This window comes from Fusarium tjaetaba (genome assembly GCF_013396195.1).
Source record: "Fusarium tjaetaba strain NRRL 66243 chromosome Unknown NRRL66243_c0000421, whole genome shotgun sequence".
NCBI classification, from domain to species: domain Eukaryota; kingdom Fungi; phylum Ascomycota; class Sordariomycetes; order Hypocreales; family Nectriaceae; genus Fusarium; species Fusarium tjaetaba.
Window position 1 is genome coordinate 1 of NW_023501617.1, and position 26,378 is coordinate 26,378.

General features: G+C 49.5%; 7 protein-coding genes across 7 annotated transcripts; 1 reads left to right on the plus strand and 6 right to left on the minus strand.

The window, feature by feature from the left end:
- Positions 1 to 69: 69 nt before the first annotated feature.
- On the minus strand, positions 70 to 2,069 carry FTJAE_13445 (uncharacterized protein; the record flags this gene model as incomplete). Its single annotated transcript, XM_037346589.1, has 2 exons — positions 70 to 230; positions 524 to 2,069. The coding sequence occupies 2 exons, from the start codon at positions 2,067 to 2,069 to the stop codon at positions 70 to 72; spliced, it is 1,707 nt and encodes a 568-aa protein (XP_037199508.1).
- A 1,250-nt stretch (positions 2,070 to 3,319) lies between these two features.
- FTJAE_13446 (fmi2) lies at positions 3,320 to 4,270 on the minus strand (the record flags this gene model as incomplete). Its single annotated transcript, XM_037346590.1, has 1 exon — positions 3,320 to 4,270. One exon carries the CDS (start codon positions 4,268 to 4,270, stop codon positions 3,320 to 3,322), a length of 951 nt encoding a protein of 316 aa, XP_037199509.1.
- A 674-nt stretch (positions 4,271 to 4,944) lies between these two features.
- Positions 4,945 to 6,828, minus strand: FTJAE_13447 (ATP dependent RNA helicase; the record flags this gene model as incomplete). Its single annotated transcript, XM_037346591.1, has 1 exon — positions 4,945 to 6,828. The coding sequence occupies one exon, from the start codon at positions 6,826 to 6,828 to the stop codon at positions 4,945 to 4,947; it is 1,884 nt and encodes a 627-aa protein (XP_037199510.1).
- Positions 6,829 to 7,655: 827 nt separating this feature from the next.
- Positions 7,656 to 8,417, plus strand: FTJAE_13448 (vesicle-associated membrane 7; the record flags this gene model as incomplete). The annotated part of the gene is made up of 2 exons (XM_037346592.1): positions 7,656 to 7,693; positions 7,742 to 8,417. 2 exons carry the CDS (start codon positions 7,656 to 7,658, stop codon positions 8,415 to 8,417), a joined length of 714 nt encoding a protein of 237 aa, XP_037199511.1.
- Positions 8,418 to 9,451: 1,034 nt separating this feature from the next.
- On the minus strand, positions 9,452 to 14,161 carry FTJAE_13449 (phospholipid-translocating ATPase; the record flags this gene model as incomplete). The annotated part of the gene is made up of 2 exons (XM_037346593.1): positions 9,452 to 9,941; positions 9,987 to 14,161. The coding sequence occupies 2 exons, from the start codon at positions 14,159 to 14,161 to the stop codon at positions 9,452 to 9,454; spliced, it is 4,665 nt and encodes a 1,554-aa protein (XP_037199512.1).
- A 2,146-nt stretch (positions 14,162 to 16,307) lies between these two features.
- On the minus strand, positions 16,308 to 18,239 carry FTJAE_13450 (uncharacterized protein; the record flags this gene model as incomplete). The annotated part of the gene is made up of 3 exons (XM_037346595.1): positions 16,308 to 17,584; positions 17,633 to 17,844; positions 17,890 to 18,239. The coding sequence occupies 3 exons, from the start codon at positions 18,237 to 18,239 to the stop codon at positions 16,308 to 16,310; spliced, it is 1,839 nt and encodes a 612-aa protein (XP_037199513.1).
- A 6,930-nt stretch (positions 18,240 to 25,169) lies between these two features.
- Positions 25,170 to 26,268, minus strand: FTJAE_13451 (Increased recombination centers 6; the record flags this gene model as incomplete). Its single annotated transcript, XM_037346596.1, has 3 exons — positions 25,170 to 25,603; positions 25,649 to 26,089; positions 26,178 to 26,268. The coding sequence occupies 3 exons, from the start codon at positions 26,266 to 26,268 to the stop codon at positions 25,170 to 25,172; spliced, it is 966 nt and encodes a 321-aa protein (XP_037199514.1).
- Between the last annotated feature and the right edge of the window lie 110 nt (positions 26,269 to 26,378).

The window sequence follows — 26,378 nt, forward strand, 5'->3', positions numbered from 1 at the left end:
ATCTCGCTCCCCATCTCGCTCCACCTCCCCCTTCCTATCGCCAGATCCCTGGAACCACAGATCCGGGGATTATGCTGGTGGGGCAGAGCTCTCAGGCAGCCACTTGGCAACCTTCGCCTCAGCAGCAGGCCATGTACCAACATCAAAATTGGTACCATCCCCATCTGCTTTAGAAGAGGCTCTTAAAAGCTTAGGGTTGAGATCATAAGTTGCAAAAAAGCTTAGGCTATCTAGAAAAGTTTAGCATGTTCTTATGATGAGTTTAGATTTGCATGGTGTTTGGGTCCGGGAATCTGATACATAACATATAGAATACCAATTCATTGCATCATGGCACAAAGGCTATATAATCAGCAAGTGATGTCTCCCATGAAAATTAGCAAAGTAGGTCAAATAACTACATGCCAAAAAGTCCAACTCCCGCTATCTAACCAGCTGTGACCATCGCCTCCAATCTAAGCAACATTTCATCACCACCAGCCCAACCTCAACAGTGCCAACACCCACTAGATCCCCCCCTCACTCTCCCTCTTCTTGAGAGTGGCCTTTCTCGGTCTTCCTCGCCCAGACTTCTTGGGCGTCGCCTTTTTCTTCTTCTTCGGGTTGTAATCACCATCGTTCTCTGGCTCCGGGACATCAATCGGCATGGTCATGGGATCAGCTTCTATTTCGCTCTCGATGTCTTGGGTTCTCTGTCGGATGACTGAGTTTGCCGTTGATTTGCTTCCCTTCTTTTTGAGAAAGCCGGACCAGTTGGCGTCGAGCATCTGGCGAAGTTGTTCAGATGGTGTTGAGTTTTTGGTAGGGGCTTTGTGGCATAGAATGGTAGGGGCAGAGTGTTGATTGGGTTGGAGTGTTGAACCACTTGCTCGGAGGAATGACAAAGGTTCTTCGTCAGGCGCGGAAGTGAAGGATGCATACTGTTCTTGTTCCATATCATCCTGTGGGACCTCTTCCAAATACACTGGCCTCTGACGTTGGTTCATGACATAGTCATATCGCGGGTCATTCAGAAATGCATCCTCAAAATGAGATGTCAAAACTGTCCGATTCTCCAAACCCCGTCGAGAAAAGCGAGGCACACCAGGTACCCTTCCAGCAGCCAGTGAATCATTCCCTCTCGCCTCCTGTCTCGCAGATCCCTCTCCATGCTCCACTTCACCTCGATGCATAGATCTACTTCCGCCTTGGGGCCCAATGAGCCCACGGACCTGCTTCTGCTTTGCCAGGTAGTGAAATCCTGTGGGACAATACGCCGAGGCTTGCGGGTAGGGAGGTCTTTCTTCCTCTACAAGAGTAGACACCGCTCTTCCTCTCAAATGGGTGTAGGCTTGGTGGTAATATCTCTGAGAGGCCAACTGTAAGATGTGTTGTTGATATGGAAGAGGTACTTCACCCAGTGGTCCTGGGATGAGGTTCGTCAGGGGTCGAGCATCTTTAGCGGCTTGCTCATCTTGTTGTTCAGGGCCTGCGGGTTGTTTTCCTTTGTCGCGTGGCTTATCGTTCTCCTCCATGTCTTCAGATGCATCATGTGTCGCATCTGAATCGTAGCCGTCATCTTTCATCGTAACGTCTTCGTCTGGGGCATCTGCCGGTGGAGGTGTAAGTCTTCTCTTAATAGTGCCCAAGAAGGGATCTCCCAGCTCAGGATACCGATATGGGCCCGTAGATGATTCAGGAGCGGGAAACTGAGCCATGAGCCGCCCGAGTTTCTCTGGGTCAAGCCAGCCAAGCTCCATCGAACCCAGCATCTGTTGTTTGTCGATAGCATCCTGGAGGAACTCCCACTCGATATCCAGTCGAAGAAAGTCAAGCAGGCCATTCTCCGTATACTCCAGAAACTCCTCAACTACACCAGCGATCTTCAGTCCCTGCAGAAACTCGACGCCTTTTTGTTTGTCTCGGTCTGGAACATTGTCAGTGCAGAGAGGAGGACGATGTTCACGTAGAAGCTCTTGGACAGTCTGTCTCTTCTCCAGAGCATGTTCAAGCAGGTCAGCATGAGGTATCTTCTCAACACACTCTTGCCAGATCCGCCAACTGTAATATTCGCGGAGGTAAATCTCCATAAACTCCTTGACCTGTTGGTTGCTGAGATGCAAGATGAGACTGGTGACTTTTGCGAAACGGTTATTATTGCTGAACACTCGAAGGATAAACCACTTCACACCCCAAGAGAGATCATCCTATTGTCTTCCTCGGGGCGGAGGTGTGGTGTTGTTGAGATGTTCCATGATGGTGGTGTCGAGGTTGAGTATTGAGGACGCGTCGTGAGATTGTGAGGTCGCCTCGGGAGCAAGCAAACATGAGGCCTTAGAACAGGTTGCCAAATAAACTCATCAAAGGCCCCTCTAACTTAGACTAGATTGCCCAAGTTTTCATCAATTTAGATGAGGGTCTCAAGTTTTCTTGCCTCTCCCTAAGTCGAGAGCAAGTCAGTAATAAAGTGAAGATACAAAAGTCTGAGATCCAAGTATCACGTCTGTGGCTTTTGATGTAAGCAATGAAAGCAAAGTGTGTATCAAGAATGAATGAGAAGAGGATGAGAAAGTATTGTTGAGTTGAAGTGCGTGAATGAAGGACGCGAAGATGTTGACAATCAGGGACCAAGACAACCGAGACAGACAATTAATAACCATGTGACAATCTATAACCGCACGTGTTTATTTGATAACGCGATGATTAAAGAACCACTTGTCTCATCAAGGTCGAATTGTCTGTCACTCATTGTCAGGTGTCGACAGCTGTCAGTCACAGACTTAACAGTAGATAATCAGCTTATACATTTCAGCAAATCAGTCACTCGGGATAACAGTCTCTCTCATCTCTTATCAAAAAAGTGATAAGCTCTTTGTTAATAATAAAAAGAGCCTCATTCAAGCATATAAAGTCAACCCCCAGACACTGTCGGCTTTGAAGTTGATAAGAGTACAGATGCGCCACTCACTCATGATAATGACTTTACCAAGCTTCAGCTGCTAAAACATTACGGATTCATTTATTTTCTCACAAATAATGCTGCAGAAACTGTGGTCATTACGCCTGGCTCAAGTCTATGTTCCATTCTTTAGCAATTCATTCGAGGCGGGCCAAGACACACTTCTCAGACGATATTATGAGATTAAAGTATAGCTCTATAAGCAACCCAACTGGTGACCCTCCAGCATCTCAAGATCATCGAAAACAGAATACAAAACAAACAATCCCACTGCCGTAAGATATCGGATATAGGAATCCGACACTGCCAATAAGTATACAGGGTATCTAAACCAGTCCAAAACGCCATACCTCTACTCTACCTCGAGTCAATCCGTCATCTCTACATATCCACAAACGGCGCAAACGATCCTCGTCCATTGAACCGATCCTGATCCTGCGCAAAGTCCCCCTCATCGTCAGGATCCTCACTCGTATCCATCATATCGTCAATATGTCGCTTCGTATGTGCCGCGTTGGGGGTTACAGCCCGCTCCATAGCGACTTGTGAGCGCGCCCGTAGAATATCCTCCCAGCACTGCAACTTTCGCTTGGTGTCCTCGTCGAAAGCGCAGCAGAATCGTTGTATGCTGATGAATTGAACTGCTGTGATCATGTCCTTTCCAAAAACTGCCATAATGTAGGCTGCAGCGATGGCGGCTGATCTGTCGTTGCCCGTCTCGCACGTGAGGAGGACTTTGCCCCGGCGGAATGCGCTTGGATCAACGAGGAGTTCGCCGTTTCTGTTTCGACCCTTGGCTTGGCTGTGATACACGGATAAAAGATGGTCGTTGATCAGTCGAATAATGTCGGGGAACGAACTGATCAGCTTATCATTGCCTTCCAGATCGATGTACCGGACCTCAATGTTGAGCGTATCCGCAGCCTTCTCGACACCCATGAGCTTCACGCCCGCCATGCGCGCATCCCTCGCCACAGCAATCATGGTGATGCCCTCCTCCTGCAGCCACTTGATATTCTTAGCTATGCTGTTGGGACCGAGGTACAAAAAGTCCACTAGCTTCTGGGCGTCACGACGCTGCTCGTAGGACCAATCTGCCGCGCGATCTGTAGCGATCTGCTGCATGTTCTGTGTGATGATCTTGACATCGTGAGCCGTCAACTGACTCGAGTCGACGTGTTCGTACGATGGGAGGAGGATGGGCGCTGCGGAGACGCCGCATTGTCCTGTCGGTGGGATGTGAATGAATGGCGGGCTTGGTGCTCGACGGACGTAGGGTGCCGATGGCACAGCGTTGTTGGCGAAGGAGGGGTGAAGACCGCTCGACTCCATTTTTGTTGTCGTGAAACACGGTCCGACAATAACTGTAGAGACGGTTTTGCTGTGCAAGAGATTGTGTAAGAGCAATGAGGAGTCGAAGTTCAAGCTTGAGCTAGAGTTGTCAGCGTGAAAGAAAGTGGAGAGGGACGGGAGCCTCGCTCAGCTGAGATGCCCACTACAAATAGGCTGCTGACAGGGGTCAGTGCCCTTGAATGACGACAAGTGGAGCAACCCGGGAGCCCTACGGTCCCTGAGTTTCGAGATTCGGGAGAGACTTTCGATTGGCTGCAACTTGGACAAACAATAACAACCAACAACTAAAGTAGATGATCTGACTCATTGGACAAACAGAAAGTTAATAAAGAGCGCAAGACAAAGGTTATTCTTTTTGACTGCTGCCTGAAATTGAAGGCTAATTTTGAAATTTGCGAATCAAGACGAACTGCCTAAACTCTAAGGTGTAACATGAACTGCATGTCTCGGAAGCAGACAAACATGTTGCAAACACTAAACTCTCATCTGAAACAAAGGCACGTGCGGAAAATAACCATAATAGTTCATGTACGCATCATCTATTGTACAAACGTGGTGATACATTGCTCTAATAATAAAGTTACATCCAATCCATCTCTATATAGTCCCAATCCAACGCCGTTCATATGCCATGTCATGTAGGTACTATACAATCATCCTGACGTCGGAGCAGCTGCCTTCCAGTCCAGCTCATCTCCAATGGGTGTATCATCCGACTCTTGCTCCAGATCCTTAAGATCTGCCTCTCCCAGCTCTTCACGCGACGTTGTTGTCTTGCGCGCTTCCTTTCTGTTCCTCATTCGGATGCCCTTGAGGTCTGTTTCTGTGAAATCAAGTCTCTCCAGTGTATCAATCAGCTTTTCTTCGACGAGGGATCGCACGTGGAATGCTAGCTTTTGATCACGGAACATGCCGCTGAAACGGTAGGATAGCCAGATATACTGGTTAATAGCAGCGTGTAGTGATTCAAGCCTGTGAAGATAGTCCATCGACGTGCCCTTGAACGTCTTGAAGTCGATGTCAAGGTTCTCGAGGGGAATTTCTTTGATCCTAAGAAGTGTACCGTCTTCGCTGTTAGCGACGATCCTGGCGAGGGCTCGAAGAACAGATATCGCGTTCTGAGCTCGTGTATTCACGGGCAAGTTGGTGAACAAAAGTCGATCATAGATCGTCAGAGGGATATCCTGGACGTGATCGGCAATCTCTAGCTTATCTGGAGAAATGTGGATTCTGTACTGCTTGCTCACAGATGCCAGCTCTCGAATGCGCATGAGGATGAACGATAGAGGGGTTCCCTTGGGGAAGTATGTTGAGAAGCGCTCGATAGCAGCAGCCGGGGGTGAAATGTACGCGGCCTCGATATCATCGACTGTGGCGTCGAAAGCTCGATGCACCGACCTGAGATCTTGGCTATCCATTGTTGTGACATAGCCAACCTTTTTCTCCTCCTCAACAGCGACGTCGGCATTTTTCCCTGCTTCGGCGGCGTTGCGAACAGTTCGATATCGTCCAGCTCGACCACCAATCTGCTTCAGCTCGGGGTGCGTGAGCATTCTGTTGTGATTTCCATCAAATTTGGCGACTGCTTCAAGAATAACTCGTCGAATCTCCAGGTTCAGGCCCATACCGATAGCGTCACTGGCGACGATAAAGTCGTAATCGTTGTCGGGGTCGTTGAAGAGCGCTGCTTGCTGAACCCGCACTTCAGGTGGTAAGGATCCGTAAATAATCGCACATCGTCGTCCAGTTTTCTTCTCGATTGTTCGTTTCAATGCGTGCAAGTTCAGACGACTAAATGCGACAACCGCATCTCCCTTTTCAAGACGACTGAAGTCGCCGTCCAAGGCCTCATCCATGGTTTCCAGAGGACTTAGACGATCATATCGATGCACGATACACTTATCGCCGATACCTGCGCAAATGCTCTGGATCAAACTCACAGTTCGCTCCTCACCACAAAGATGAACCTCCTTCGCTTGAACACCCAGCAGCGCAGATGTCCAAGCGCTGCCACGATCCGGATCAGCCAGCATCTGAATCTCATCAATGACAGCAACGTCATACCGCTCATTGAAGGGAACCATCTCCACCGTACAACTCGTAAAGTACGTATCCGTATCTTCCGGCAAACGAACTTCCTCTCCCGTCAACAGCGCGCACGGCAATCCCTTAGCCTTGAGTCTCTGATAAACCTCGTTTGCTAGCAAACGCAACGGCCCCGCATAAACTCCTCGCTTCGAGTTCTCCAACGCTTTCAGGGCTCTGTACGTCTTTCCGGAATTCGTCGGTCCAACGTGAACATGGATCGTGCGCTGCATGGCTCTCGTCGCAGGGAACCACTCATAAGGAAACCGAAAGTCCAACAGTCGCTTGTGACTCTCCTCCAAACCCTTTGAGAAGCGCTGTCGAATGAGAAACGATTGGAAGGAGTACTGGATCTCGTTTGTGAGACCCTTGATATCCTTCAAGATGAAAGCATCGCGAAGATTCCAGAATAGGGGGTTCTTGACTCGGTCGGTGATGTTTTGCTCGGCCATGTCGAACGCTGAGTCTAGCACCTTCATAAACATTGAAGCTTGTTGATGGAGCTCATCCTCTCCTACACCCGCAGCAGACACAGAAGATTTGCTTGCATTTTTCATGACATCTTGAAACTTCATCAAAACAGTTGATCGGAACATTCCATGCCGTCCACTTGACTTTTTGTCCATCCCGAATCTCATTCTCTTCATGTCATTTCTGTCATCAGTTTTGGTCACCTAGGTTGGTAAGTAATGTCTCCAAAAATACAAGATTAAGAACATACTGTTTTTAAAGGATCTCCCGCCTTTCGGGCTTCAACCTTGTTCGGTCCATGTTTCCTCTTAGTTGGATTCGGCGCTCTTGAAAGTCTTGGTGAAGTTGATATCGTCCTTCTCGTCACCGGAACAATAGGAGCTCGCAAGCCTCCAGCCCGGAGTAAAAAACTCATTGTGACAAAACAAAGAGTAAGCCAAACATGCTCCTCTCAAAAACGAAAAAAATAATCGTGAAATGACCGTGTCTTTTGCACGAGGGCGAATGCGACCAAGTCTTGCCATCATATGAAAACCCGTCTCAAAAAATTCCCATGAGACGGAGATTCGTTCCGCCGGCCTCCGTGCGTTCGCATGAGAGTGGGGAATGACGATGAGACGCCGCGACCAGGCAGAGTCGTCATTGTAGACTTGATACTTGACTCTAACTTGACTTGACTTGGGTTAATTATCTTGGTTACCTTGCTTCCATTTCTTTCTTCAGCCTCGTCTTGAGGGTTCATCTTGAATCGCCTCATCTTCAACACCAATCAATCACTTTATCAACACTAGGCGCAGACTCGCCCATCATGGCATCGTCATCGACTCCTGCGACTCCCTTGCTCTAGTCCGTCAATCATCATCAATATCGACAAACGAAGCTAACAATCTACAGCTCCTGTATCGCGCACAATACTACGATCCTCTCAGAATGCACAACATCGGCCTCTTCCCAAACCTCATCCCTCGCCTCCCTCATCCTCCCCAAGATCGAACACACAAACCCTCAAAAGCTCACCTACACCCACGGCCAGCACCAAATCCACTATGTCTCCGAATCTCCATCTGAACATCGCGAATACCCTTCCGCAGGCGGTCTAACATTCCTCGTCATCGCCGACTCATCCCTCGGTCGTCGCGTACCATTCGGTTATCTCTTCGAAATCCGCAAGCGCTTCCTGCAGCAATTCCCCGAGAGCACTGACTTCTCCGACATGCCCAACTACGGCGCAGCGTCGTTCAACTCGGAACTCAAGACTCTTATGATCGAATACGGTACTACAAGCGGAGGTCGCGACGACGCCATCGGAAACGCCAAGCGCGAGATCGACGACGTTAGGGGGATCATGACCAAGAACATTGAGAGTCTTCTTGAGCGCGGTGAAAGGCTGGACTTGCTGGTTGACAAGACAGACCGCCTGGGTGGTAGCGCGCGAGAGTTCCGCGTCCGCAGTCGGGGCCTCAAGCGCAAGATGTGGTGGAAGAACGTCAAGCTCATGGCACTCTTGGCACTCGTAGTATTCCTCATTATCATGGCTATTGTGATCGCTGTCAAGAATGGGTCTGGTTAAGGTAGGGTTTGTGATCGCGGAGCCATTCCTTTTAATTATTTCCTTCTTGTTGAAACTGTGTATTTCCTAGGCGAACAGATGGGACGGACAACCCGGGCAAAAGGGTATAATTATGCAACAAAGTCCTCTTTTCAATCAATCAAACTGATACCCCAATATCAATGCATCTCTCAACGTTGTCGTAATCGTGTAAATGTGTCGTAATCCACCGCTCCAAACACTTGGCGTCTCATCCTTTGTCGCTGGGTTATCATCACCCAAATTTGCAAGATAAATCGTCGGCTTTGTCTCCGATCCTCCATTTATGATCTCATAGCTTCGGTTTTCTCCTCTCACTTTCTTGATAAACATATCCCAGCGTCACAGGACTAGCAACCGATCCCATAGTCAAAGAAGTCGGCGCTCTTCGGAATCTGTCTGTGAAAAATGCCGGGTGTAGCGAAGAAGCGCACGGAACAGGTTTAAGCGGCGGTGGTTGTGTCGCCGGAGGACAGGCAGCGCCCATTTCGATATTTTTTATGGCGGATAAATAAAAAAACAGAGACTAAAGTGACGATGAGTTATCACATTCTCTGGAATTTGGGGGAAGTAGTATTAAAGAGGCACGGTATATATCTTGCCTTGCGCCGAGGTCACTGTTGATCTTTCTCCACGTGCTTCGGTAATCACACCGATGGCCTTAATTCTAGCGGCCGGAATGGAAGACTCGGAATGGATTGATGATGACGGAAGCTCACCGTAGCGTGTCTCATGTAACAGGGCCCAATTGATAAGTCCGGGGAATCGGGGAGACATTTACCGAAGCGGGGAGCCCTGTACAGCATCAAGATAGCAAGCCTTGGAAATGTGAGATATTGCGGTATTCGTCCATTCATTCATTCGATACACTATAGCAATGCAATAACACGTCATACAAACGCTCAATATAACTAACCAAATCGTAAACCCATCCCAACTCCAGCGCCTGTAATCCAGCCATTCCCGTAAGAGGCACCTTGATCATCCGTGGATATACCCAAACAAAAGAAACTCCTTCATCCCCGCCATTGCTCCATTGGGTTCTCCCTCTCTTCTGCTGTCGCCGTGAACCTCGGTTGATAATCATCGTGGCTCCCACGATGTCTCCTGTCTTGTCCCCTGTCAACACCCGGCGTTGGCTGGTTTGAGAGAATTCTCTCTGCTTCACCGTCGCCTTCTTCAGCGTCTTTGCCATCTCCAAAGACTTTGTCAACATTGCCGTCCTTCTCAATTCGTTGCATCAGATCCTGGTCGCCGGGGAAATAGACTCGACGAATAGCTTGAACAACCAGATCAATGACAATGAGCACGATAAGCTCGAGCAGCACAAGCGTCCACCATTGTAGTGTGCGACCAAAGTTGTCAATAAAAGCGTCCCGCACAATATAAGGGCCAAAACTCTTGGGCTTGATGCCTGACAAGGCCAGCATCCACAAGAACCAGCCAGCGATAGATATCAGACAACCACCAAAGGTAACAACAGTTTTGGTGTGCACTTCAAGGATCCTGCAAGAGTCAGTACAGCTCAACAACGCACATCAGAGAACTTACAAGAGCTTGATGTTGATGAAAATAACAGCAACAGTGAAACTAACCATACCCATAGCAAAGATACTGTTATCCCGATCATAAAAGATCTTGTCGTAAACACACCACGTAAAGTACCAGATCACAAAGCTCCCTGCAGCACCCATGAACATCCATGCAAAGTACTGCGAGAATCTGAATCCGAGGTTCCTCTGTCCAAAAGTGTACAACTCTGGCACCTTCATCAACGTCTCTGCACGAAGATCCTTCTCGAAAATACCAAGAAGAATAACAGGAAGTGACGTAAAGGCACTATTGAAGACGGTCAAACTCCATGATTCATACAGTGACGTGCCAGAGTATCCGTTATAACGCTGGTAATGAGCTTGCACGATGAAGAACAGGACTTCCTTCCAGAAAGTTGCAAGCACATACTTGCCGGTCCTCATGTAGTTCCATCGGCCATGAACGAAGAGTAGCTTCTGCAGGAATCGGAACTGGGCAATTGAGTAGTCCGAAATTCGAGCAGCCTGTAAACCCTCGCGACCAGAAATACCGATGCCAACATGAGAAGCCTGGATCATACCGATATCGTTCGCACCATCTCCGATTGCCAGAGTCATGCTCTTTGGCACATATCTTCGAATCGAGCGAACGAGGTTGGACTTTTGCGAGGGAGAAGCTCGACAGCATATGACAGAGTCAACACGTACAACAAGGTCATAGAACAGAAGAGACAACTCATCATCTTCGTCGATCTTGGCCAGTGTCTGTCCATCGACAACCACAACGGAATGCGGAACCATACCACGGCTAACATCATGGAGAGTCGCAGTAATCGTCTCCTTCAGTTCGCCCAAAGTCGCATCAAGAACGTAAATCTCTGACCAAGGTTTGCACACACGAGCAGAATGGCCAATATTAATAGCCGTCTCTCGCTTGTCACCCGTAAGCATCCAGACTTTGATGTTGGCTCGGCGCAGCTTGTCAATGGTGTCTGGGACTCCCGCCTGAAGCTTGTCTTCAATTGCTGTCGCCCCGGCAAGCTCGAACCTCTGCTCAATAAGCTCTCCAGCGGCTTCGATGCGTTCCTGACGATCGACCAAGCTTGTCTCGGCTTCTCTATACTTTGCTTTCCAAGTACGATAAGAGTCCTCGTCAATGTACCGGTAAGCATACATAAGAGTTCGGAGACCCTCGCTGGCGAAATCATCGACGTGTTGGAAGCACTTCTCAAACACAGCGCCTTCATTCGCAGCCATTGATTCATCAATCTTGCGCTCAGCATCATCGAATGAAGGCATTTGGGCAAGACTCTGTCGAGGGCTCATCATTTCGGTGGAAGTACGAGGTGATCGGGCAAGTTGTTGTGATAGCCGCTTCAGATCAGTGGAACGTCGTCCCAAGCTCAACCTGAGACCTTCTCGATTAGACGATTCAGCCCTGGAGAACCCAAAACTATTGCGAGGACTTCCGTAGGGACTACCATAAGGACTGACGCTCTTTTGAGAGTTGATCCGCTGCAAAGCCTGATCCTGCCGAGAAGCTCGTCGCTGACTTGCCCGACGACCGATATTCCTGGCAGTTTCTTCGGCGAGATTACTCAACTTTAGACGCTGCATGATGACATTGTCGGCACCCTTGCAAAAGATGCAGATACGTCCATCGGGCATGCGAATGATGATCGACATTCTCTTCCTTTTACTGCTGAATTCTATCACATCCAGCACCTGATACGTCTCGGTGTACAGGGAACCATCTGCATCTCGGGCCTCCAATTTGATAGCTTGTGCAGGCCGGTCAATGACCAGATATCCCAGATCTTTGGCAGCTTCAACAAGAGCAAGTTCATCAGGTGAAGCAGCTTGGAATGTGATGTCGCCATCATCAGTCTTTTCAGGAAGACAAGTGTGGCAAAGAGCAATGCACAGCAAAAAATGCTTTACCTTTCGTGAGAAAGCAGTGTTTGGCTTCCTCTGGACGTAATCCAGCAGATCTTCCGTCTTCATGTCGGCGTTCTCGGCTGTATTGACAGTGGATTGCCAATGGCTTGCAGACCTTGTCGACATGGTTCTAATAGGCTCTGGTCGAGATCCGCTTCCACTTGTATCGTCTAAAGTCTTGACATGGCCTGTATTCTTTGCCGCAGAAAAGCTTGCCTTGCTTTTACCCTTTTTCGGTCGTTCCGACTCTTCGATTCGTCGACGCATCTCATCTTGATCTCTCTGCACGTCCATATCATGCAGACAAGCAACACCAGCGACCGACATTTTCCGAAAGCGCATAATGTTTTCTGTCAGAGTACCCGTCTTGTCAGAAAAGACATAGCTGACTTGGCCTAAATTCTCGAGGATAGTGGTCGTATTCGCAACCATGGGCGTGTCCGATATTGGGTCATACATTTCGGCATCCTGAAGCAAGTATAGCTGACCCAATTTGATAATTTCGAGACTGATATACAGCGACAAGGGGATCAGTGTGTTGAACATAATGATGTACCCAAAGAAGATTTCCTTGAAAGCGACACTGCCATTGTAGAAAGGAAGTCGCTTGATGTACCAAGCAAAATCTTCGGTTTCATCTCGCCACAGGTAGTAACCAATAGTTAGACCCATTGTAAGCATGAGAACGATGAAGATTTGGACCACGATCATCTTATTGATAACGGATTGCATGGCGGGTTTCTTGGCGCGGACATTTTTGTTGGCGTTCATTCGAATCTTGCACTCCTCGCCTGTGTTCACAATGATACCCAGGGCCTCAGCAGTGTTGCGGAGAGTAGATCCACGGTAAACGACATTGTTCATGGACAGTGGCAGAGTTTCGCCATCGACAGTTACTCGACCGTCGTAGCTGTAAAGGTCCAGGTTAGGATTTTCAGAGATGACAGTAGCTTGTGTCGCACGAAGTCCTTCGAGGGTGTTGCATCGCTCGGCGAGCAAGGGACAAGCCTGTTTACTCTTGAGGTTCGTCTCACCATCAAGAGCCATGGTGTCGATGTACGCAATGCCATTAGGACCGGTAGCATGCAAAAGCACAATGTCCGCAGGAACAGGGTCATCTCGGCGCAAACGAATTACATCGCCAACACGTACATGCTGCCATTGTACCGAAGTCCAATCTCCCTTTCCGCCCAATTTGGCGGTCCCTGCGGTGCCTGACTCGAGATCATCAAGCATGTGCTCTTCACCACTCTCAGACGCTTTTTCCTTTTTCCTCCTCATTTTCTCGGCGTGTCTGACACGGCCTTTTTCCGCATTCCGATCCGTCAGAATCCAAGCCTCACTTCGATTTTCCAGGCGATCAAGTCGATAGCGCCTATAATCATCCCATCCTTCCTTGGCCATACTGAATGCGACAAATACACCCAGGGGAACAATAGTAGTCCATCTTCCGACAGTACTCAGACCAGGAACCATCTGAATAGAACCAACAACAAGGAAGTAAAAGTTTCCAAGCTTGCTAAACTGAAAGATGAGTTGCATCGGGATAAAGTCGTAGATAGTGTAGCGACTTGAGCGGATGAAGTTACTGCAGTACGGCTTTCCTGCACGCTCGTCGATAAGACCATTGGCACTCCGCTGCGGTGGATTGAGAGGAATATGACGGCCATCGGGTAGAGGTTCGAGGGGTTTTTGGCGAAGAATTGTCTCGAGAATGACCTTCTGGTGGAACTCTCCAAGCTGCTTCTTGGTGCGATCTTTCCATGTTGGTTTTGCGCCAGGTCCAATTCTTCGCTGACGTCTTTCTCGGAGATATTTCTTGATATCGGCGCGCACTGAGGATTTGTTACCGTTTCCGCCGAACCCAAAACTGCTCTTGTCAACGGGCGAAGTCAATTCCTTATCGGTTCGGTCCGCAGAATCGGGAGGTTGGTCAGTTGACAATTCCGTCCTCGAAGGAATCGGTCGCAATTCGTAAGGGCCACTCGCTCGCGGCCGAGAACCATCATCGGGTCGTCTAGTTCTGGACCTCGATCCAGATCTCACGTTTGTATCATCTGCGGAAGATCGTCGCTGGCGATCATTGTTGGGGTCTGTGTAAGAGCGGCCAGTATTCCGTGGTCTCGAGAAATTGGTCGAAGTTCTAGGATATCGCTCATCGAGAGCAGCGAGATCACGAGCTATTTCACCGTCGGTGTCATTTCTCGGTTGCGAAGGACGTCGCCCGCTATTATCGCTGGGGTATGGAGGAGCCATGTTAAGGCCGTTGAATCGGCGGGAGCATCTGGAAAAACGTTGGAGCTGTGGAGTGGTCGTGGGGACGCGCCGGGTTTAGTTAGATTGGAGCGGTATTGAAACGAGATGATGGCCTAGGAGAGATTCCTTGTGTAATCCAGGAAAGAAGAAAGAAAACGAGAGAATAAGACGACTTGCGGAGGAGTTGGAGAATGTGGATGTTTTGTCAGAATTGAGTTATTAGGCTCGCTGGGCTGGCTGGCTGGGCATGGCTGGGCTGGGCAACGGGGATCGTATACAGCCCGAAGCGGCCTTTACTACAATGGATGAAAGCCAAGGATGTTTCTGTAAGCTACGCCTACCATTCGTAATCCTTCAATCTCCGCATGAAAAGCGTTATCATCCATTGATTCACTACAGTTTCTGCTATCCTTCACTGACAATTCATCTCATCCGGATCTTCGGAACCTCTTCGTGTCTTGATGCTCCCCTCACGAATTAACTTTGCAAGCATGACGAGGTGTATTGAGGCGCAGCATTGCACTTATCATCACTTGGAAATCCTCGCAGTCCGCGGGTACTGTAACAGGCTCTGCATCGTACAAGCTCGGCCTGATTGGCACCGTTAATTCCAGCCAAGTCGCTAACTCGTAGCTTAAATCAAGCCATCTAATCTGGCGACAAAATAAGCTCATGCATTGAATCCGCTTCACCTAAAAACAATGGGGATTGAAGACCTGGGGAAATAACACTGACCGACCGACTGAGTTATTCAGACCCCAGATTAGTCTATTCTTGTCTTTAAAGGCTGACCAACACTTATCACACGTGCAGTCCAAGTCCAATCATAGCTCACTGCGCCTCGAAATATACGCAGCTTAATCCGCAGCCGTATGTAGGAAGACAATGAGGAGAAGATAAAACGGGTGGACAGCAAGACTCGAAGACTTGAGTACTGGCACTCGAGGATACGCGGCTCAGCCCTGGTGGTACAAATCTCTTACACGGTCCGTTGTTACTCCCACATCTTCCGAGTGAGCCGCGTCACGACCTGGATCAAGACATTGGCCAACCTTTAACCCATCCATCTTGGCACCTCATTAATAAATGTGGTAATTATAAGTAGATCTAATAAACTGCTTATTTATATATGCTTATTTATAAAAGTCCTCCCCTTTGAATCACATCTGCACTTTCTTGTCCAACCTGTCAGACTCAGCCATGCTGATCTCTGCACCTCTACCTCTCACGGTCCCCTCGGAGTCCGTTCATGTCACCCAAGACTGCGCCTTGTAACATTCTCACAACGATCCTACCTCCGAATCATCCGTCCCTGGAATTACAATCGCACAGCCTGTCATCGTCACACAATCACAAAGTCAAATCACACAGGTAAACTCAGTGAACATAACCCCATTTTATTCAACAATTCCACCCTAAAAAATACCCATGCCTTCGTGTCCAACTGTAGGCTTCCCTTGAAGTACACGTCTCAATTGACGCCTACCGAGGACAGCAACCCAGCTGCTCATAAACTCCAATGTGCCTCAAAGCACAAAACCAGACAATGAAAAAATATCCCAAAGCCCACCATTAGAATAATGAACCTAACAAAAGCCGCCGGGGCTTCTCCCCAACTTTCGACGTGATACAAAGAAAACAAGCTATGGAAAATATTAAACGCCATCATCTGTGCTTTTACAAAGACAATGTGTATGCAGATTAAGTCCAAGACAAGCGTGCGGTGGTCAGGCAACGCTGGTCAAGGAAAATGAAGCCGAGTGACAGGGTCGTCGGTTGCAAAGTGTTGAACAAGACCACCCAAGAAATAAACAGGTCGCGGTAAATGATTTAAAATGAAAGTACTTCAACGCGGGAAAGAGTTATACGATCGCTGTGTTGTGCCCGACATACATGACCGATGTCAAAGAAGTGTATCGTCATGCAAGTTCATTCATGGCCGTAGTGGGGAGGAGAATCGACCAAACTGACACCATCGGCATCAATACTGGTTTGGTAGAATTGAGAAGATGACAAGGAAAGTCGCCTATATGAAGCTGGCGGAAAACAAGAAAAGGAAATCCCAATGGTATAATTTGCCCAAACGCCCTGGTATGATTGACATACTACAAAACACCACCAACACCTGTACCCGCCCTATACTCTTTTAGTTTCCTTGGTGAGCTTGGGGCATTGCCTCGGGGGATAGGCTTGACGGGTCAACTGCGTCAAACTGCACAAGCTGATCCATGTCGAGGTCTGCTTGTTGGTGTTGCACGAAACCAGGCGAGGTTGTGTGCATGGGCAGGTTGATGGTGTGCTTGGAGTACATCTCATTCAGGCTCGCTCCATCCTCCGAAACAGCACAAGATCCGTCGTTCATGGGATACAAATCAGCTGAGCCAGGGCGGCCCATCATTGACATGGGAGGCGACTGCTCCAGGATGGAAGGCTCGCCAGGGCTGTTGAAGGGGAGAGGAGAAACAGAAGTGGGAACACCTGTATCGGGGTTAACCATTGGTGACAGGAAACCGTGGCTATAAGGTGTGTTGTAGCTTGACTGAGGAACCTCAGGACCAGGGGGGAAGAAGCCTGGGCTGGGAGGAAACTCGGCAGGAGAAGCAGTGGTGGCAGACATGGGGTATTGACGCATGTCCAGGCCGAATCCTGCCTGAGTATCAATGCGCAGATTAGGAGCCATGTTTCCAGGAGGCTGAGGAATAGGCGCAAAGATGTGAGGGTTGTGCTGGGGAGGAGGAGGAGGCATCTCTCCAGGAGGCTGGATGTAGAAGGAAGGCATCGGCTGGTTCTGGAACATGGCGAAATCAACAGGTCCAGGAACTGATCGCGAACGTTGACGCTTGTGACCAGGTCCAGGACGCATGCCAGAGTGCATCTGGTGAATACCCCACTGCTCCTGGTACATGCCGACATGGGGTTGAAAGCTGGGCTGGGATGAGGGTCGGGCGGTCGGGGAGACAGGAGCCGAGACGGAGAGGACGTGAGGGTCGTTGTAGGGGTGAGGGTTGTGACGGTTCATGAAGGACTCGAGAGAAACCAGCTTGGCGAGCTGGCCACTGAGAACCTTGGGGTTTCCGCCGAGGTGGTGGACCAAGCACTGGGTAGCCTGGAGATCTTCGGTGAAGTCACCACACTGGAAGAATCCGTTGGTGGTGGGAGATGAGTCCATGAAGAAGTTGGGGGGCCTGTTCAACTCAATGACAATCCCTCCAAGCTTAGTTGGGTCTCCTTCGCCATTCTCGAGGAAGATGTTCTTGATGGAAGAGAAGGGGTACTCGATCTTGTAGCCAGCCTGCTCGTTGTTGATGTAGTAGGTCATGGTGCACTTGTCGGGTGAGTAGAAAATGATGAGATCCATCGTGTTTTGTCCAACTCGAGTCCACTTTCCAATGCTAAGGGATCGGCAGGTGAGATGATGAATCACTGCTGTTCAGTTAATACACCGTTTACGTGGCGGGTCGAAATACTCACAAACTTTGCCCTGACCTCCCTGGTCGCCACCGAGCATCATGCTACCATGACCAAAGGGGAGCAGTCCAGTACGGCCGAGATAACTTCCGCCGAGACCCTTGCCAGATTCCATGGCCTGCATAGCGAGATAAGCTCGCATTGACTCAGGAATTGAGTCGATGTCTTCGCCAGTCTCCAGACTCTTCTTGGCCAACAGCTTAATCTTTGCTCGTCTACTACTGTCAGCGAAATTCTACGAGTCTCATTCTCTCGCATACCTGTTCTGAAACCAAATCTGAACAGACCTTTCGGTCATGTTGATTTCCTCGGCAATTCTCTCACGGACGGTGGCAGTGGGTGTGGGGTTGTTGTTGAATTCCATCTCCAATGTCGTCAATTGATCCTGTGTAGCACGCTGTCGCTTCTGGTTCTTTTGCTGTTGAGTGAGAGTGCTCTTGCGGGGAGGTCGTCGGGAAGCATTGTTGGCGGCTGAGGCAGAGGGAGATGGTGTCTCTTTTTTCATGGAGGCTGAGACAGGGGTCGGGACAGATGGTGAAGATGTTGAGTTGGGTGTCGTGACCTCGGGGACATTGCCCAAGGCCATGGGGTGTTCAATCTCCGTGGCCATTGCTAACAGTAGATCGCGGGATGCGATCACTAGATGCAGGTTGAAATTATAAAATAAATTGAAACTGGTCGAAGTCGGATGCTGTGAAGCGGTTGTCGTCGATTATACTTGAAGCAGACGCGTTCAAGTGAGCTGGATTATCAGACAGAAAAGACGGCGAAGCCAAAATCGACGAGTCGGTAAAGGAGCGTAGTGAATGACGGTTAATTCGGTAGTCAGTTCAAATAAAGAGTGTAATCCTTGATCTGCAGAACAGAATAAGGAGGTAAGAATAAAGTATCGTGATGGCGGAGGTGCCGGTCTCCAACGGTTTGGGCGTTTTAAAAACGTTGTGGACGTGGGAACGATCCTGGTGTAAGAGCTGTTTGAGCTTGGTAGAGCCTAAAGAAAGGAACGGACCCGGAAAGAGTGACGGGAACCGAAGGTTGGCTTGAAGATTGAATAATTCAAGAGAGTGACTTAAGGAAAGAAAAGAATGAACAAAAAGACGAGGGAGAAGAAGCGGAAGAAGCGGTCACAAGGAGTGTGGACTGGCGATGCAAGATGGAAAAGAGAAACGGACGGGGCACGGGCACGGGGATGGGGGGGGAAGTCTTCAAAGGAGAAGAGCCGTTGCCGACAGAGTCTAGAGGCCTACCTGTCTGTCCCTAGTGGCTAGTCCTGCACCTCTGCCTGCACCTCTTGTTGCCGTCCCCTCCACGGGCGGGCACCTCGATCGGAGAAAAGGTACAGGACTCAGACCAAGGTACCACCACTAGCAGGTAGTGTGGGGACACGGCGCCGTGCTAAAACGCTCAGAAACTGGGAAAAGGGAAAAAGGATGGAACCTCGTCTCAATGTATCCTGGCGTCAAAGACAGAGGTGCGGGTACCTGAGCAGTGGCTTGACAGAGTTACCTAGCCCCAGGTACCTCCGTCTCCTGACTGGGCGGGCGTGATGCGCTTCGGTGGAGGGTAGACAGCAGCTTAACGCGCCAAGGGGCAGCGACGGGACCGTTACAAACCACAGCGCCGCCGTGTTTGGTCTGCAGTTGGTGAGGACGACAGGGGGTTGATGCATTGCAGCCCTGAAGTCGCCCGAGCCCAGCAATGGATCCCAAGCCTGGCCAGTCATCGTCTCTCTCTTTTTACCCCCTGGTTCCGCTGCCCCCAAAGTCAGCCAGTCCGACTCTTGTCAACTCGTGAGTTTCCTTCAAGAACGAAGGCCTCAAACACGTTACGCCCCGACGCCAGCATGTGCCCAAGTTAGCACAAACTAACCAAAACTTGTGAGATCAGCTAGCAATAGTTCGTCGTGTCGCCACAAAAGGTAACTCAGAACTGGCCTCCTTTTCAGCCTTGTGTCTTGGTTCGACAATTCAAGTCAGCAGCGTAACCTCCAGATAAGCGATCTCTTCCAGATGAGGAATTTGTCTCGTCCTTGTTCGTCCATCACATCTGATTCTCAGCATCGGACAGGCCCTTCCTTGTGGAAAAAGCCAACCGTGTCACATCCAACCCGCACAATGTGTACGAGGGAGGGGCCTGTTGGCGAGTAGCAAAGCAGGCCATAGCGGGCCAAAACTGCACGAAGACTTTGCCAACGAACCACTGACGAGTGACTGACGAGAACCACTGGCGTCCACACCCACTCAAGTCGTGCTTGGAGTCCACATCCGACACCACCACAAACATCCCAGCTCCCCAACGCACAGAACAAAGACATCCACCCATTTGTCCATTCATCCAGCGGTCGTGACCGGTTCGATTTCTCTTCGTATCAATTGCCTCTTGGCCCAGACTTGTCCGGACTTCGGTCCGTCAGATAGTTCCAAGATATGCTAAATCAGTGCGGTCCCTGGATTGGGTGACATCCAACCGAGCCTGAAGGAATAGACATGCCACAAATGGCAAGTGTGAAAGTTCAGAGGCCGGGTAGAACTTGTGGTTCAAACCCTGGATCAGCATCCAGGGGCCCCGCGAGACTGCCGCTGTTGGGGAAGAGTTAGCTCTGGGTGGTCGGCATCTTTACCTGTGCGTTTTCTTTGTGCTTCAGCTTCCATGACGTGTGATCAACTGTCAATCATGACCTCTGACTTTTTTTTTTTCTCTTGGATTCATGATTTCATCTTGTTTTTGCCATGTCACATTGGCTTTGCTACTCTGAGTCTGTGTCAAGTCCGATCCGTCTGACGCTGGGACTGGCATCGTGAGAGGCGATCGGCGTTCTCGTCCCAGACATCAGACCAGGGTATCCATCATGCAACAAAGAATTCAATGTGGCTGACGGCTGCAGTAAACGGACGGATACACCAAAAAGTCACGACCAAGACCAGGCGCAAGGACGCGGCGAGGACCTGAATAAACGCACAGTTTGAATGGTCGGAAGTACGGGAGTGGAGTTGGAGCGTCAATGAGAGTTTGTCTATTCCTCAGTTGGGTAGCATCGGTAGGGCACGGTACCTGCATCAGGGGTAAGGTCCTTGCTGATGTGGACTCTTTGGGTGAAGTTGTGCAGAGATGAAGCTTTTCATAGCCGTGCGTTGTGCAGATATGCAGAGTCCATTGGATCATTCCTCTATGCACACTAATGCAAGGTACGCGCCAATGAAAATAGTGGGCTCGCTTTAGGGGACGACAGGTAAACGGCCCCCAAGACGGAGCGGTAAAAGGGTGCTGTGCCCTCCATAACTTGGCCCCTTATTGGCCGCCATTCCTGACGTTAGCTCTTCCTGCCAAAACAGGCAACCGAGAAACGATCCGGTCTTACCCTATCGAACCGTTGTCTGACGAGGAGGGAAGGCGTCACCAGATAGCTTCAGCTGGCGCCACATTTCTTTTTTAACCATCTCGATTCTAGCTTTACATGACGTTATCAAATCATGTTGCTCTACTCAATACCGAGATTGATACTGGTCAAGTCAGCTCGAATCAGACCGGACGGACCTGTTTCTCAAGGTTACAGTAACCAATACAACATGACGCGCTTGATGGTCGGAAGCACTTGTCATGATGGATGCTGATCATCAGACCCGCAACATGACAGCCGAAGACTCAGCCAGAACAGATGTCAAGTTCCCGGGTCATCGGTTTATCATCCCGCGAGATTTTGAACTGGCCCAATGACTGCATGATGACTGGTAACAGGCAATAGACGTCTCGAACAGGCCCCTGCTGTTGGTTTGTCTCGTCAGTCCTGACGTTCTTCAAGTCCCGAATCTTGTCCTTTCGATGCGAATATCCAAAACTATTACCGAAAGGAGACGCATGAGCAATGCGAAGATCAAACATATGGCACGTGTTCCCACCCTTCCTCGGTTGCGAAGCAAATCCACAGCTTCAGGAGATTTCTGTGCCTGCCGCCACATATCTCAATCTCGCACCTTCAAACCGCCCTGATGCTGTACTACGTCTGACGTAATGTCTTCAGTTGACGAAGGGCACATGTACGCATGACTGTCGCCGAAAATCCGTGCCGTCAGTTCAGTCTTGGAGGCCGGTATTGACTCGGGCTTCAGCAATGTCATCCAGTACTCAATTATGAAGGTAAGGAAGTATGGGTTCCCTTCAATTCCTGACAAATCCATTTCCAATGCATTTCAATTTATCGGACTTCTCTGGGGGGCTTTCTATCAGTTCCCAGCACTGTCTCCAGAAAAGAAGCGATATCTTTCCCTGATGCTGGCAATTTTTGGTTGCATCTGTTGAATGGTCAGTGGCTCCAATTGACTCTCGATCCACAATTGGTTTCGAGAATTGAGAAACACAACCCATGGTTTTGGGTCATTGCTTCTTTTCGTTATTCAGTTATGAAAATTGTCGGAACAATTGCATCTTCAATTCCCATCAAGAGCTGATTTATGCTAGTCAGCCTCGCCAGTCACATCGTTGATCCTGACTCATCCTTCTTCAACAATCTCGTCAGATCTGCTGGATCCACGTTCCGACAACTCCCATGTCGACAATTGCAGGGGTCATCCAAAAAGGGGAACGCGATGACATTCTCTGCGGAATCTTTGGATTCGTTAGCTCTTTTCAAAGAACCTTTTCACAAAGCAAGCTACAACTTTCGAGGTCAGGTTTATCGTCATAAACTCTGTCTTTCGTTTCAGATATAAGCCTCCGATATCGTCGGTAGCAAGCATGACACGGATTTCCTGAATTGTACTCGTACCTGCATCAAAGGATCCAGCGAAGGATCATACCACAGCAATGCCACCACGCCACGGCATGTCTGGTCAGCGTGAAAGACTTGCATGTTCGGGATCTCTTGTGAAGGTGTGTATGCTGAGACCCTGTTCCTGCAGTAGCTCAATCCATCGTCATCTGGTGGGCCACAACACGGCTTACTGTGTTGTGATGTTTTCTCTGGCCCCTTTTCTCGTGGTTCTCTAGGTTCTCTTGTGCGAAACGCTGCGATCGACGCTTGTTCAAGCAAAATCAGCCTGACGTTGGAGCCAAAGGTCGGTCGCGTCTTGGCAACTTTAGCGTCTGCCAGATCATTCCGACTTGACTAACGACTAATAATGAATAGGGTATTGAAGGGAAACAGAATGAACTATTCAGAGACTACCGGCTTCAGCGATGAACGGTCCTACGGCTACCGCCATCTGGCTCTGGTCATTGCAACTATAACAAAACCTCAACTGTTGTGGCTGTAATACGAAAAGTCTCGCCCTTACTACGGAGGACGGAGTGCAGTAAGCATGAAGCATGGACACACACAACACCCTCTGATGGACAGGAAAATGATTCCGCGATTCTTTTCTTTTGCCGGATCCGAGTCTTTTCCCGGGCGCGTCCGGAGTGACATAAAAGATCCGACATGATAGATCAGAAAACACAAGATGCATGTCGAATTGTTTTCCTCCTCAGCTTGGTACTTACCGGTTTTGGCACCGTTACCCCTGACTTAGACCCCTGGAGGTGCATCTGGGGCATGGTACCTTGCAGGATCAGCATGACAGAGCCAACCAGCGTTAGGCCATGTCTCCGCCAGGCGGCCACATGCCATTGGGTCCACCAGTGTTGGAGTCTTACCTCACCCATCAAGTCTAGGGGGTGAATCGCCCTAAACTCGCTGTTTTTCTTTGAGCTCTGGGCAAGGCAGTTGTGTTCCTAAAGCTGAGAGCATGCCGCCATGAGACTCGCAGTCGGTGCCCACTGAATTGTGCTTGCATAAATGCCAGAATATCATGAGAGCTTGTGGTTGGTGGATTCGCGCTCGACAACAACACCACGAAGTAGCTTGAGGATTCTCGATGAGCAATTGAAGCAATTGCACCACGAAAGAACCATTGCTATATTTGTTCGTCTCACCTAATCACCAGAGACTTTTACTCTCGTCTCCCAGCTTCTGAGGTCAGAAAGCACAGACAAGAATGAGCACCGTTCGACGAACCCTACTGTCGATCGAGTTTGGCCAACCCATGGCCGCAGTCAAACTGACTTATCAATCCTCTGCCCAAATCCGAAAAGTCCAACCGACAACCTGCATGACGAGTCACGATTCCTACCAATGGCGGCAAAGTTCATACTGGAGACGATATGCATATCCATCCATGGCGGGGATGGCAGCGCGTCGAGCGCGTTTGCTGACCACTTGATTTCAATCCTCAACGTCTGTTGCAGAGTTGGCATGCACCACTCAGGAGATATCTCCCTTCAGAGCATCCCTAGATCCTAAGAATAACTTGTCCAGACATGGCATGACAATGATACGAATTCTCAGACGCTGTTGGTAACATGCCAAGCTTGGCGGCTCATGCTAGCTAACCGGTATGGGGCTCTCAGCATCATGCCCTTCAGCTGCACCGCTTTGAAGGACAGCTGAAGCCCCGGCTAAGCACGTTTACGTTTCTTCCTAGCAAGACGCGCTGAAACGTGAGTCGCTCCCCTGTTTGGTCAACATGCGCCAAACAAGGGTTGTGGGACGGACCAGACTAACAAAATGGGGCGTCTGAGATCTTTGACGTCGTCTATCATGGCATCTCAGGGGATTCACTATTGACTCAACCGCAGTCTCAATCTGGCTTAACCAACATCACCGGTGGACCCTTGGACCCGGGGTCGCTTCTTTCCGGCCTCAATTGGACTTTGACCTCGTTTAGTCGATCGTCAACTCCATGAGTCGAGTCACGTCAATTCAAGCGGTCGATTTAAGATAGGGGACAAGTTTATTTACTAACAACAAGCTATGACATATTAGTCGACGCCCGCGACTTTTGGAAGAATCTCAGAACCTCTCCCTTGCATAAGCTACGACACCGCCCAAGACCACCAAGCTATCTACGGAGCTATTGAGCATGTCACCGCGATGTTGAGTCCGGTGATCTGGATGTCACGATCCATGCCGATCTACAAAAACCTTACCATAACGGCACAAGATTGAGCGGGTTACCTGATGCCACGATGCGTTGCATATTGTCTAAATTGGGAGACGCGTCTGTGCTGGAAAGACATGTGGGATTGAAACTGCAACATGCTTTGACTCTCTAACTCAGTGTTACCGCTGTCAGTAAGTTTGACAGACCATTGAATGGACCGTGTCTGAACTTTGGGTTACCGATATCATGGCGCTTGTCGATGCCATGAGACTTGAGTCTCATACATACCAGCCAAGGGTCTCGCCAGCATTGGATATGTACTACGTAAGACCCGGTCCGTGGATCACGATCTGAGTTGGACGATGTGACCATGGTGCAACTGCACGGTAAGCGAGCCGTGCTATGTCGATGCCTTGACGGCCGCAGAGGACTCGGCATATAGATCAAGGTTAGCTATCGTGCCACTCGTGAGTCAGCTTGGCAGGTCTTTGGACTGGCAGTCGGCGTGGCGTATGGGCATCATTAACTGATATGGGAGGTTCAGAGGCCATCGTGATCCGCAAATGATGCGAAAAACATTTTTCAGGAATCACTTCGTCTTGGAGGTCGGTTGATGCTTATCCAGTTCAGAGATCTCTCATCACCTCCTCCACAGCCCTGGCTGCCATTCTCTTCCTCTGTTCCTCTCCCATCCCCTCGCCGGCTTCCCTCACAGCTTGGAGTTTTCTCATCATCTTCTCAATCTTGGCGATCTCGTCCTCATCCAGGTCCTCTAACCCAATTCCACCAGAAGCACCCTCCTTGCTAGTCTCCGCCTTGCTGGATTCTGAGGGTACCTCAACATCCTGGCTGGACTCCCATATGGCGCGTCGTAGACCTTCAAAGTCTGATTTGTCGAAGCCAAAGCCCATCTTTTGGGGATCTAATTCTTTGTCGTCCTCATCTCCCTTGGCTGAGCTCGTTTCAAAGTCACCAAACTCGGAATCTGATAGTGGTGCTTCGAGTTGAGACCAGTCGTTTGCTTCGAGGGCTTCTTTTACTCGTGCAACTCCTGTTTTTTCTTGTCCTTGTTAGTACCTTTCTGTGAGCGACAGATTCAACATACCGCCAAATTCGTTACGACCAGTATCGCCTTTTCCACTAAGAGACACAAACTCCAGTCCAGCCTCTGCGCAGATCTCATCCCATTCCTCCTCGTTTCCATCTCCTCCCACGCCGATAGCTAGTCCTACGCCATCCCACTCCCATCCTCCCAGTCCCTTCTTCAGGACTTTACCGATGTGCTCTACTAGTTCCTTTGCGGGGTGATCCTTGGACGATGAAATCGGACCTGCGGTGAAGACTACTACTACACCTCCTAACACGGCGAGCACTTCGGCGGCTTCGGGAGAGAGAAATGACTCTGACCATTCAGAAGGTGAGGCGATTAGGTCAAGCCAGATGGGGACTGTGGTGGAATAGTATGGTGTTTTGAGGGCCAGGCTATGAGTTGTGCCAGCGATGCCGAGGGAGGGATCTGGTGATTCTGGGGCTGATCCAGTGAGGTCTGAGACTTGTCAGTGAATGTTGTGGTGAATGATGCCAGGGTGTATTTCGTAGATGGCCACTGTCATATCTGGATAAAGTGAACTCACCTTTGACCAACTTTGACAGAACTGCTGTCTCATTCTCAAGGGCGACAGCCAGTATTCTTCTTGAGCTGGAACTCATCTCGGCTTCAGCCATCGCGGCGGCTGTATATTCAAGTCTGTATCTTGAATCCGAAATGAAATGCGATGGATGCAAAAAGAGTGTGACTGCAGTACAAGTCTTGAACTTGATGAATGAGATTGGTA